Here is a 13,880-nt window from a genome sequence, read left to right on the forward strand (position 1 = left end):
AAGCAGAGGACCACGGGATTCAGAAATAGAAGAGTCCTATTAGATCACCAAGCCCATCCATACAAGCACAGGAATGATCCCCTCTTAGATATCAAACTGATACCCGCACTTGATCTTATCCAAAAGGTAACTTAACATACTGCACCTTGCTTTTGGTAATTCCCCATCATCTTTTCGCCATCTTACTGTAGGTACAGGGTCGCCCCGAGCCTCACATTTAAACTCTGCACTGTCTTCCACAGTTACAGCCAAATTACTGGGTCTCTTCACAAAAGATGGTCTTTCTAAAGGAAAGGAAAGAAACACTGGATTACAGCTAAAGGCACAGCACCGCAACACCTGCAGTGCCTCAGGGTGGCTGATGTGGGGATTCCAGAGTTACTTGTGTGCAGCCAGGTAAATTTTGTTGTAAGAACAACAAAAATCAGGTACACAATGTAGATATGCAAATTACATTAGACCTGACTCTGGGCTTGTCTACACTACTGCTTAACTTGATGTACGTTATGTCGCTCAGGGGTGTGAAACGCCCCCCCCCCCCCAGGGACATAAGTTACATTGACTTAAAGCGGTGTCCACACCCACGCGCTGTGGGTGGGAGATGCTCTCCCACCGACATAGCTTCTGCCTCTCGTTGAGGTGGAGTAATTATGTTGACAGGAGAGCTCTTTCCCATCGGTATAGTGTGTCTTCACCAGGTGCAGTACAGCGGTGCAGCTGCATGAGTGCTGCTGCACCAATGTAGCGCAGTAGTGTAGACTAGCCCTAAGTGGCCTCAGTTTCTCTTCAGCAACAGAAACAGATCTGCTGCAAGGCACCAAAGCTGACAACGGGCATCACTATTTTATTGTACCTTTGACAGAAAGCACACATTAAGTATTGCCTCCGCAGAGACCCTGATGCAATGGGGAAGTACTGAACATATTCTGAGGCTAGTTAAAGCCACCACCGAATCTTCGGTATGACTGTACCTTGTCATCAGTAACAGTTTGTGTTTGATAGAATCACTTCAAGTGCAGCAAAGAGAAAAGTGATCATTTTCTTTCTCACCAGCACAAAGAAAAAAGAAAATTACTTCTGTATAATTTTTGTTCACAGAAGTAGCTGTTATCACAGGTCCATGCTCATATTATGTATCAGGCAGGAACGTCTATAGGTTTTGAATTTTTTTACAGCTAACCTCAACACACATGAAGTGGAAGAGAACACTTCGCTGAGCTCTAAATATAAGTTGCTGAGAAGGTTTTATTCATATATTTGAAACATGCACTTTCCACTCTGTGGATAAGGTGGATAGAGGAGAGTGAACTTATAACAACATACCCGTTACAGGTAAATATATTTTCTCTATAACGTACAGTAGAAATTATAACAGAACCTCACTCCTGGAATGTAAAAGTTATCTTGCCTCTACAAGAGCCCAAACAATAGGCAGAGGATGTTATAAAGGAGCTACCATCACAAACAGGTTTAATGCAGCTAACTGGCATAAAAAAAAGTATTGGTGCAACAGAAGCAAAACACGTTTACTTGCACAGTTATTTAGAAAGTAATAAAAATCCCCAAAGCCCTCAAGGCATGTAGGTGCAAAAAGGTTGCAGGGAAGCCTGTTGAGCACTCTGAAGCCAGTACATAAAATTCTGGAAATGGCGAGCCTAGATTTATTGAAGGAGAAGAGTCTAATAATGATGTTTGGCAAAACTATGCAAAAGAAAAATTATTCTGACCTAGTAACAGTGACATGCCGGACTGCTAGGCAATACCAGTGAACATGGCAGTCAAGCAGTTCTTTAGATCCTATCGGAAGGTTAAGGATGAAAATGATATATTAATAGTCCAAGAGTTTCTGCCTACTTCAGATAGGTATTAGGGCGTTTTCATAACAGACGCTCAGTAAAAATAACTTCAGGATGTATAAGAAGGAAAGGAGAAGTTTGGCTGGATAAATGTAAAAAATGTCATCTCTCCAGTTGAGAATACTTACCTATCTATCTATAGGAAAATGAACCTGTTCTCTCGAGTCCTAGGCTAGTGCCCTACCCAATACACCATTCTTCCTCTCCAGAGGGGAATCTTTTTTGTTCCCCAGGACAAAAATCAGAGATAAATTTTGAATTAAAGAGAAACAAAAAACAAAATGAAAACCCTTGAAGATTTCCTTCTTCCTATAAGTCTTCAGAAAGGAGAATCAAACTAATACTTTCCAATAAGGCAACTATAACTCATCAATACTACCATTCCTGGGATAATGGTAAAAAGATACTGGTGTGGGTAATTAACCAATGCAGCTGCATGGGCACTTAATATAAGAACCATACTCATGCAAACAAAGTTTCTTGTAATTTCCAGACTTCACAAAGATGGAAGTCCTAACAGTTGACTTGACTTAAATTTACCTCTAAACCAAGTGTTTCCAAGGCATCTGAAATAGAAAATATCACAGCAATATACAGGAAAATATCCTGAGCTTCCCCAAAAAATCACCACGTCTTGCCGATTGCTGAGAAGATGCCAACATAGTTTGAGATGCTAAACACTGTCAACTTATTAAGGAACTCCCCACCACTCATAAACACTGAACAGGATTTCAAGATGTCTAGCATCTGAATTGGACTGAAAACAAATAAAGTCACTGAACACTGAGGAGGAAGTGCCTCAAACAGAATAAAATACCACTGCTAGAGACAGGGCCAGCACTGAGGAACTTGACCTGAATCCAGCTATTTTCAAACTTCAATGTTGCTGTGAAGTTTCCAAGCTCATGGGTGTAAACCCTGCAGTCATAAAGTGTTTGTTCCCAGGATAAAAAGGGTTAAGCTGTTTCCAAGCCTTATACTGCTTTGAAGCAACATTTCACACTGAGAGTCCAGAATCAGGATTGCACTGAAGATCCTGAAGCAGCCATGAAATGCCAAAGATATTCTGAGGCTGAACTGCAGACATCATAGGGTCTTGTCTACGAAGACAAAAAAGGTGTGGTTTTTCAATCAAGGTAGTTTGAGTTAGTTAATTTGACTGAAGATCTCCTTTAATGATTGATTAGACATGGTGTAATGTCTCTAGGATTATTTGAGCTAGTTGTTTGGTAGCAAATTTATGCCACTCAGCAAGTCTCAAAGTGGTATCCCACCTCCTGTTTTACTAGGTCAACGTATATGTATGCAGATAACAGATCTATCCATATTTTAAGATTTCATTACATAAATGATTCAGTAAAGTTTCCAAGATTATATTAGTTTCCTCGTGGAAGAGGAAAATGATTCATATGCTTGTTATTGAAGTTAATTGAAGTTAATTCTTGTTTTGATATTATTTATAAATACTGTTATGGTCAGTGTAAACTGGAATTATCTGCAGTGTGAAAACTAAGTCAGATCTGACCGCATAAGTGAAAAAAAACCTATATTTTGTGTTCACAAATCAGCATAGTTTGCTGACTTGTGTTCATTATTTCCTCTTTTCCCTCGATTTTCATCCTGTTCTGGAGTAACAAACCTCTTTATTTCAACGATATTCCATTATGTGCTGAAGAACCGATATTGATCATTTATTTTCTGGAATATGCCATGAGGCGGATATCCATGACTGTCACAAAAACACGCCCAATGTTAACATAGCAAAAGAGCTGGATGATAACAAAAAAAAAAAAAAAAAGCCCTTGCTATAAAACTGCTTCTCCCCATACCAAAAAATGAAGCTGTATTAAATACTGGCATTTTCACTAATGAAGTGTCACACAATGGAGTCTCTCTTACCTAAAACGGTGAGCTCTGCCACTTCACTCTCTCGTTCTCCCACCATATTTGTTCCGACACAGACGTACTTGCCAGCATCATTCTTTCTCGTGTAGGTAATCATGAGCTTTCCTCCTCTGATCTAGGACAAGTCAAGAATAATAAAAATTACTTCTAAAATAATCAATTAGATAATGTCTGTAAAGTGTTCTAAAGATGTACCGTGCTATGTAGATGCTAAGTATGATTATGAAATTATGATTAATTTTGTTGGGGATTGGTCCTGTTTGAGCAGAGAGTTGGACTAGATGACATCCTGAGGTCCCTTCCAACCCTGATATTCTATGATTCTATGAAACTCTAATTGCTGATTGTAGACTCTTGCTTGGTGCATCTCATTTACTGCACATCTATTTCAGCAATAGAAAGCATAAAATACAGAATACTGAGCAAATTTTATTTGGACTTCCATCTAAAATTAGAAAGTTTTAGTCTCCAAAGCCTTTTAGTTATGGATAACAAACAACCGTATGAGATCATGCTTTAGGAATTTGAGGTTGGGTGGAGAAACAAGGCTAATTAACAACTTTGACACCAAAAGCATTTTGTTCAGCTTATTAACTTTATATTTTTTTATTTCTGTATTTTAAAAACTCTTCACTTTTATGGATCCAGAAGATACTCCACTTCAATCTGTCTACTACCAAGTAGTGGCTGTTCCTTGCTTCTGTTTAATGCTTGATAGATACAGGTTCTATTTCCTTTCTACTGTTAATATATCAGAATTAGACACATCTAATATGGTCTTTGCATACAAATTATTTCAATGTCTTTCTGCTTGGTGACAAAAATATATTTAATTCATACCTTAGAGACAAATTTGCCATTCAGCGCTGAGTTGTTGTCTTCTTGTTTATAAACTATGAAAAGTAGTAGCTCACGAAAGCTCATGCTCAAATAAATTGGTTAGTCTCTAAGGTGCCACAAGTACTCCTTTTCTTTTCACTAACCATAGAGCGGTTAAGTACCTCAGCAAAAAAACTGAAAATCACTATTTAAAAACTGCTTGTCAATTTAAAAAAAAATCTGACTTCTGTTCACATGCACCACCAAGAGCGTGGGTCTGCTTGCTTATGCCCTACATTACTGGTACTGGTAGAGTAAATAAATGATGCCTTCTCCCTAGGATAGATCCTGATAGAAATACCATACCTCACAACCTGTGTAGCAATAAGATATATTTATACCAAGATTTTGTTTTAATGGAAGCCTAACATTTGGCTCCTAAATCCACATTTATACAAATAAGTAAGGGTCTGATGTTCAGAAGTGCTGAGCACTCAGGTAGAGGTATACAGAGCCTATATTTGGCAATATTTGGAGTTAGTTAGCTAACTTCCTGCTCTTATTTACTCCAGTTCATTTCTTTGCAAGTTAATGGAGTTGAACCAGTATGAGCAAAGAATTCCCCGCAGATGTTTCATAGTGAACAGTGCTACATTTTACTTAAAATAGATTGTGAAATATAAGCCAAAAATCTGATTCCCTCTTTATTTAATAAAAGCCTTGGTTAATTAAGTTTTTAAACTTCAACAAAACATGTTCACAACAGAACAAACACATACATTTATCTGAATAAATCTCCTGTTGCCTGCAATGCCACTTAAATATTCTTTAATGATTTTTGTAAGTTAGCATAGGCTTAAAACTCAGATCACATATGATAATAATTTAAGTTGAACTGTAGCGGAAAAACAAAAGGTGCCTATAAAGTTACATTAAAAGGCTTAATACAATCAGTGACTAGCCAGAGAATGTTCACAATGTGAAGTACTTTGCTCAAGTTGCCTGCAGCTAGAAATCTATCCCTGAGAACTTCACATCTTGAGCGGCATTGGACTCTTATTATCATTGTAAGACATATACACACAATGATGATAGTCAGTTATTGAGATAGATGGACATGCACTTATAATGTAGATAGTATTGAATACAAATTTCATGCTTTTGCTGTTGGCGCACATCATTTCAGAGAGAAAAAGCAATGTCCTTTATCTAGCAATGATGAAATTTCAATTGGAATTTGAAGCATGTCTAATGGAGTATTAAAGGTGACCTGTAAATATTTTTTTTAAAGTAAGGTAAATGTGTTTTTACTTGCTGATAGCCTTAAACAGCAAGAGAAAAGTATGAAGTACATAACTAGATTTTCATTTCATATCCCCCAAAGTCATACAATTTAAAGGACTGCAATAATAAATATTATCAAGGTGTTATATTATTCATTGTATGTGTGCATATTTGTATAACTACTTCTAGATATACATACACACATCTCTCTCTCCCTCTCCATATCTATATCAACATTGACTATATGGTCGTGTGAAATAAAAGTTTATTGGCTTACCTGAGGGTAGTTGAACTACTCACTCATCTCAAACTTAAGTAGATGAAAGGTGGGATTTCCACATGTACCTCAGTGACTTAAGAGCACAAGTTCCATTGACTTTGAATGACACTTGAGCTCCTGGTTTGACATTTATGAAAATCCCACCTTTATATCAACCTTTTTAACATATCACCATACATTCTGTATGAACCATAATTTACAGAAAAACAATATTCTAGGAACAGTTCAGAGAGCTTAAAAAAATGTTATTGGAACAATCTCTTGTTAGACACCTGACTTTGCAGATGGTTTCTTCCCATGAATCTAACTGTACAAAGTTCAACTGGAGGTAAATGTTAAAACAAATAAGTAAAATAACTCAAAATTACCTAAAGTCACTTGTCTATATCTTGGGTCCTTCCCAGTTAGACATGAGTGCTGGGTCACAACAGGAAGGAGTGATATATGTATGAAGATCCACTTTCTAACCCTCAAGGACCTTCAGACATCAGATATAAAGCTCTGACATTTTTACGATTAGAAAAGCTGGTAACCGTCTCAAGGCTCATTTTTGTATCTCCTGGGCCTCAGGCAGTATGGTAGTTTGTTTTTAAAGATGACAGAAGCTGCAGAGAGGTCAGGAATGTTAGAGTAAGTTCCTGGGTTGCTGGCTCAGTGGGCAGGTGATACAATCACAGGCATATGAAAAATTGCACAGGTTTATGATATGTTTATCACATAGATATCATCTCCCCATAAATATGGTGTGTACACACATACATGGACAGAGTACTGTATGTATCCTCAATGAATTATTCAGTGTTGACTGATTGAAAATGTACTTCCTTTGTTGACTGACTACATACGTTTCCCATTACTTTTTAGCTATTGGCCAACTCCCAATTGAAGGGGACATATTACATCACCCTGTGTTTTAACATAAAAAAGCTTTGCCTGAGGAAAGCTGTAGCTACAGTAGATTTGTGTCCTATATTCCTTATTCCCCACCCTCCCCTCCTTTTCTCTCAAGCATGAAGCTCTGAGCAATGGCAGAGAGGAGACTCTGAAGTAGGTGGAAAAAAGGATTTGATGTAATTGTAGGTATATGTCTGAAAAACATGGATGGATCTGTCTGTGCGTATAGGGGGGATAATTTACAAACTGAGATTTTCCAACATATTTCTTCTGTTACTGTTGAATTGTAAGCTACCATATAATAAGGTGGGCAGCGAAGAGCCAAATCTCTTCTTTGTGGGCAGTAACTGTTTTAAATTACTCAAACTAAAGTTACTCAAATCAGTGGAGAGACTTATTAGTTGTCAGTGGTATTGCTACGAATATTTTAGCTCTCTTTTTCTCATATTGTGTGTGTGTGCATATCTATATATAGATATCTATCATCTGAAATTTAGAGTACCAAATGATTCTTTGGGTTAAAAAACTAACGGCATAATATAATACCCCAAACCACAGGACGGGGCATTTTTTTGTGCAGTAGGGGATCCATTTTCAACCTAAGGAGTAGTAGTTTTTTCCTGACAAACAAGAAATAATAGCCTCTGTTTTCAAAATATTTTATGCCACCACTTCCCAGTGAGACCCAGTGTTTTGCTTCTAGTCTTGGAAAGATCCAAATTAATAGATTTTAAAAGTCATTATGTTTTATACTTATTGAAAATATAATTCAAAACTTTAAAAAAATTTTTTTACGGTTCTGACTAAGCCCTTTACAGTTGAACTCCTGGTAACAAAAGACACCTGGCTTTACAAGTGGAGGATACAAAATAGACCCATTAAAAGTGTTTACAGCTCTGCAACTGCTGGGAACTGTCAATGAAAAGATGTGGACTCACAGCAGATCACAGGTGGCCTAGTGCTTTATAGCAGTTCTAGAATATTCCTAAAAGCAGTTTTTCTGTAACATATGTTGTGTATAAAGAATACATGATATGATGGCATGTTATACAGCCTTTAACTGACAAGTCACTTTGCCATTCATGAGTACTTCAGCCATCCCAATTTCATTTTATTTATTTAATTAAACAACAAAAGATGTCCATACAAAAAGTTATAGAAATCCTCTCAGTTAAACTTAGAATAATAAATTTTGACCACTCAGCAGCAAAAAAGATATACAGATAATAAATCAATTCATTCAACCAATAAACCAAAACCACAAGCCATTACTCAAAGTTACACAATATCATATATTCACTACAAACACACACTATATTTTCTATATATATACGCACACACACATATACAGAGAGAGAGAGATTTATTTATTTTATAAGGACTATCAAGTGATTTAAAAAATTGCATGATTAAAAAAAGTAATCATGATTAATCGTACTGTTAAACAATAATAAATACCATTTATTTAAATATTTTTGAATGTTTTCTACATTTTCAAATATATTGATTTCAATTACAGTGCTCACCTTAAATTTATTTTTATTACAAATATTTGCACTGTATAAAACAAAAGAAATAGTATTTTTCAACTCACCTAATACAAGTACTTTCGTGCAATCTCTTTATCATGAAAGTTGAACTTACAAATGTAGAATTCAGTACAAAAAATAACTTCATTCAAAAATAAAACAATGTAAAACTTTAGAGCCGACAAGTCCACTTAGTTCTACTTCAGCAATTGCTCAGACAATCTCTGCCCTGCACTTTAAGCAGGGGGATGGTTTGTCTCGCATCAGTGTGTTGCTCTTTTAAGACTTTAAGACTTTTAAGACTTGGAGAAAGAATGCTGCACACCTCGTCCCTCTCAGATTTTGGAAGGCACTTAAACCTTGGGTCGAGTGCTGTAGCTATTTTTAGACATCTCACATTGGTACCTTCTTTGCATTTTGTCAAATCTGCCGTGAAAGTGTTCATAACCCGATGGGTCATCAACCAAGACTGCTATAACATGAAATATATGGCAGAATGCATGTAAAACAGAACAGGAGACATACAATTCTCCCCCAAGGAGTTCAGTCACAAATTTAATTAACACATTTTTTTAACGAGCATCAGCAGCATGGAAGCATGTCCTCTGGAATGGTGGCTGAAGCATGAAGGGGCATATGAATGTTTAGCATATTTGGCACGTAAATACCTTGCAACGCTGGCTACAAAAGTGCCATGTGAATGCCTGTTATCACTTTCAGGTGATATTGTAAAGAAGAAGCAGGCAGCATTATCTCCCATAAATATAAACAAACTTTTTTGTCTTAGCGATTGGCTTTAAAGTTTTACATTGTTTTGTTTTTGAGTGCAGTTATGTAACAAAAAAAATCCACATTTGTAAGTTACACTTTCACGATAAAGAGATTGCACTACAGTACTTGTATGAGGTGAATTGAAAAATACTATTTATTTTGTTTATCATTTTTACAGTGTGAATATTTGTAATCAAAAATAAAAATATAAAGTGAGCACCATGCACTTCGTATTCTGTGTTGTAATAGAAATCAATATATTTGAAAATGTAGAAAAACATTCAAAAATATTTAATAAATTTCAACTGGTATTCTATTGTTTAACAGTGTGATTAATCACAATTAATTTTTTGAGTTAATCGCATGAGTTAACTGCTATTGATTGACAGCCCTAATATAAATATAAAGAATAAAAAAGTCTATGAAGTGTGGGAATGAAGGAAGAAAAGAAACCCCAGGAGAAATGTTTGAGAAATCCAGCAACAAAGACCACTAAATGTGTTGATTTACAACTCGTAGTTATCATTCTATTTAATACATAAAACCTACAATGCATTAATGCAGTGGTTCCCAGACTTGTTCCGCTGCTTGTGCAGGGAAAGCCCCTGGCGGGCTGGGCCGGTTTGTTTACCTGCCGTGTCCGCAGGTTCGGCCAATTGCGGCTCCCAGTGGCCGCAGTTGTGGCTCCAGGCCAATGGGAGCTGCTGGAAGCAGCGCGGCCTGAGGGACATACTGGCCACCGCTTCCAGCGGCTCCCATTGGCCTGGAGCAGCGAACCGCGGCCACTGGGAGCCGCAATCGGCCGAACCTGTGGACACGGCAGGTAAACAAACCGGCCCGGCCCGCCAGGGGCTTTCCCTGCACAAGCAGTGGAACAAATTTGGGAACCACTGCATTAAAACAATGCTAAGGGGTAACTTAAATCCTTAAGGAAATAAAACTCAGATTGACAGATGAAACTCTGTCCTCAATTCGCACAACATTGTTGACAGTATGTATGGCAGATTGTAATGTTGTGCGTGTTTCAGTATTGTCACATTATTATTATTTGTTTAGCACCATGCCTGCAGCACACAACATATGCATAGTCAGCCATTGCCCCTGCTTTGAAGAATTTACAATCTAATTTTGGAAAGAAAGACATAAATGGTTAAAGCATGAAGGTGAGGACCCACAGAGTTGTAGGAGATAGGTGTCAGAAGAAAGGCAAACGAATTGGGCTTTAAAAAAGAGATTTGGAGAAAGACAGGGAAGACATATGAATACCTTAGCAGGCAATGTTACTTTAAAAAGCTGCATGCATTTTTTGTTTTAGATTTTGTGACTCAGAGTGTAGCACTGACCATTCCCAAATTAATATCCTTATAACAATGACCAAGAAAGATTTTAAGTCTCTAGGTGAGTCCTTCCCCCATTGCATGACAAAAATACGCTCCTCTCCCAAAAATGTCACACACAAACTGAAAGCAAGATTAAAAGAAAACATTCTTGGACTGAGATCTTTCTTATACCATGTTTTTGCTCATAGCAAAATCTAAGAGTTGAATTGTAAACCACCTCTCTCCACCACATAAACCAACAAACAAACCCCTGTGATGGTGGTGGGTTGGGGATGTGGAGCTGATAACGAGCACAATGGCTTATCTATAGCAGAACTGCTCTACTTAAAATAGTCTTGAGGGTGGAGATATTGAAAGAACATTCAGCTCCTACATGGTGCTTTTGGCATCCATCCCAGCCTGTGCAAAAAATGTGAGCTTCAGAGTTAGGCTCAGTTTTTCTCTTCAAAATGTCTTACTGTCTCTTATAGCCAACTTCATTAAAAGTCTAATCCTGCAAGAAGATGAATATCTACAAAGTGTTAAACGCTGTCAGCTGTCCCTGGAGCTGTTTGGTAACTTTAATTGTGTTTTGAAGGTGCTCAGTCAGCACTTGACACTATCAGGCACCAAACATCAGAATTGCCCCAACACTTGGTATTTCCTCCTGATTAACAGAGAAAGTGGAAGCAGCCAAGAGACACAGTTTGTGTAATAAATAATCTTGATGAAAGAAAATCCAAAGCTCAGTGTATTTCTCTTTTAGAAGCTTAAAATATTAAAGATTCAAAAGTTACTTAAACTTTCTTTTACATTTGGTTCCTCTGAATTACAAAGGCAGCGTGGACTGATGACAAAGCCCAGACTAGTCCACCCCTAACCAAAACTCATTTAGAAACAGTGGTGCTCATATGAAAATAATTGAACTAGACAAATAATTGTGTGAAACATTTTTCATGCTACTATTCAAACCTCAGTGGATGGTATGTTCACAAAATATTTACTATGCAGTATTTTCGCTGTGATAATCCATGAATAAAACTCCTCGCATAACAAAACCATGTTATTACTCCTCCACTATATAAGAGTCCTCTCTCTCTAGACCTTTAGAGAAATTGTAGGGAATCCTTTTCTGAAGATCTAAGTCTGCTTTTTGTTAAGTAGTTTACTGAGCAACAAACAATACATGTGAATGATGAAAAACACTCAGGCTATATCTACACTTCAAAGTTAAGTTGACTTCAGTTACGTGGACGTACAGCCACCGCTGTAATTAAACTGTTGTTGCATGTCCACACTACACTCCTTGTGTCAGTGGAGCACATCTTGCACTTGACAGAGAAAGAAGTGCACCATGTGTAGCTATCATAGGTGCTGACTCCATAGGTTCTCTGGGGCTAGAGCACCCATGGGAAAAAATAGTGGGTGCTCAGAACCCACCAGTGGCCCTGCTGATCAGCACCTCCCTCTCCCCCCCCAGCACCTCCCACTCCCCAGTGATCAGCTGTTCAGCCTGCTTGCAGGAGGCACTGGGGGGACAGGGAGGAGTGGGGGTAGGAAGAGGCAGAGCGAGGGCATGGCACACTTGGAGGAGGCGGTGGAATGCAGCAGGAAGAGGTGGGGCAGGGGTGGGGCCGTGGGGTAAAGGGTGGATAGCTATCCCACTATGCAACTGGCCACAGTTTGGGAAGGGTTTGCAATGCCTCATGTGGGCAGATTCAGAGACACATAATGCAGGTTTCTGAATTACTCCATGGGCACCGTACTAGGTTTCCAGCCACTTTTCAACCACCCTAGTAACCTGCAAGCCAGCCATCTCTGTCAGAAAGCAAGGGTCCTGCACTGCTCTTCAGTACTGTGCTGTGCGTTATGAACACAAAGCTATAAGGGGAGCTCAACAGGGAGGCTATTTGGCTGAGGGAGACCTTGAAGGAGCATTTTAACACTAAGCCACAGTAATGTGTGTTGTTGTAGTACGCTGAGTCTGTCATTGTTTGCACTGTACTATGAACCTTGTAATGATTGCTGTGTGTGCCCGACTATAACAGTGCACATGCACCTATTACTATTGTCATGAATGTTAGTAGCAGGCACGATGTGATGGAGAATAATAAAGATAAATTAAGTTTCCATAAGCAGTATGAGGAGTACAGAGAACTCCCTTGTGATTCTCTCCCCCTGCCACCCTACAGCGATTTCTCGTTATATCAGGACTTGTGCACCTATCCAAAGAGGAAAGGATTTGATCCCCTATGTTTATGACAGGTTTCAGAGTAGCAGCCGTATTAGTCTGTATTTGCAAAAACAAAAGGAGGACTAGTAGCACCTTAGAGACTAACCAATTTATTTGAGCATAAGCTTTCGTGAGCTACAGCTCACTTCATCGGATGCATTCAGTGGAAAATACAGTGGAGAGATTTATATACACACAGAACATGAAAAAATGGGTGTTACCATACACACTGTAACCAGAGCGATCACTTAAGGTGAGCTATTATCAGCAGGAAAGCTGGGGGGGGGAGCCGTTTGTAGTGATAATCAAGGTGAGCCATTTCCAGCAGTTAACAGGAATGTCCGAGGGGCAGTGGGGGGGGGGAATAAACATGGGGAAATAGTTTTACTTTGTGTAATGACACATCCACTCCCAGTCTTTATTCAAGCCTAAGTTAATTGTATCCAGTTTACAAATTAATTCCAATTTATCAGTCTCTCGTTGGAGTCTGTTTTTGAAGTCTTTTTGTTCCAATATTGCGACCTTTAGGTCTGAAATTGAGTGACCAGAGAGACTGAAGTGTTCTCCGACTGGTTTATGAATGTTATAATTCTTGATATCTGATTTGTGTCCATTTATTCTTTTACGTAGAGACTGTCCAGTTTGACCAATGTACATGGCAGAGGGGGATTGCTGGCACATGATGGCATATATCACATTGGTAGATGTGCAGGTGAACGAGCCTCTGATAGTGTGGCTGATGTGATTAGGCCCTATGATGGTGTCCCCTGAATAGATATGTGGACACAGTTGGCAACAGGCTCTGTTGCAAGGATAGGTTCCTGGGTTAGTGTTTCTGTTTTGTGGTATGTGGTTGCTGGTAAGTATTTGCTTCAGGTTGTGGGGCTGTCTGTAGGCAAGGACTGGCCTGTTTCCCAAGATTTGTGAGAGTGATGAGTCGTCCTTCAGGATAGGTTGTAGATCCTTGATGAGATGTAGATCCTCTAAGGT

General features: G+C 38.5%; 1 protein-coding gene across 4 annotated transcripts in view; it reads right to left on the minus strand.

Moving 5' to 3' along the window:
• Positions 1-13,880, minus strand: part of ROBO1 (roundabout guidance receptor 1) — an 872,802-nt gene that overhangs the window by 111,975 nt on the left and 746,947 nt on the right. For all 4 annotated transcript variants that reach the window (XM_084633794.1, XM_084633793.1, XM_084633796.1 and 1 more), the window contains 2 exons: positions 3,756-3,876; positions 146-284 (listed from right to left, as the gene is read on the minus strand). In XM_084633794.1, coding sequence (XP_084489920.1) covers positions 146-284; positions 3,756-3,876 — 260 coding nt within the window. The remainder of the gene's footprint in view (positions 1-145; positions 285-3,755; positions 3,877-13,880) is intronic.

The sequence above is a fragment of the Lepidochelys olivacea genome, assembly GCF_965140295.1.
Source record: "Lepidochelys olivacea isolate rLepOli2 genome assembly, chromosome: 1".
Taxonomy (NCBI): Eukaryota; Metazoa; Chordata; order Testudines; family Cheloniidae; genus Lepidochelys; species Lepidochelys olivacea.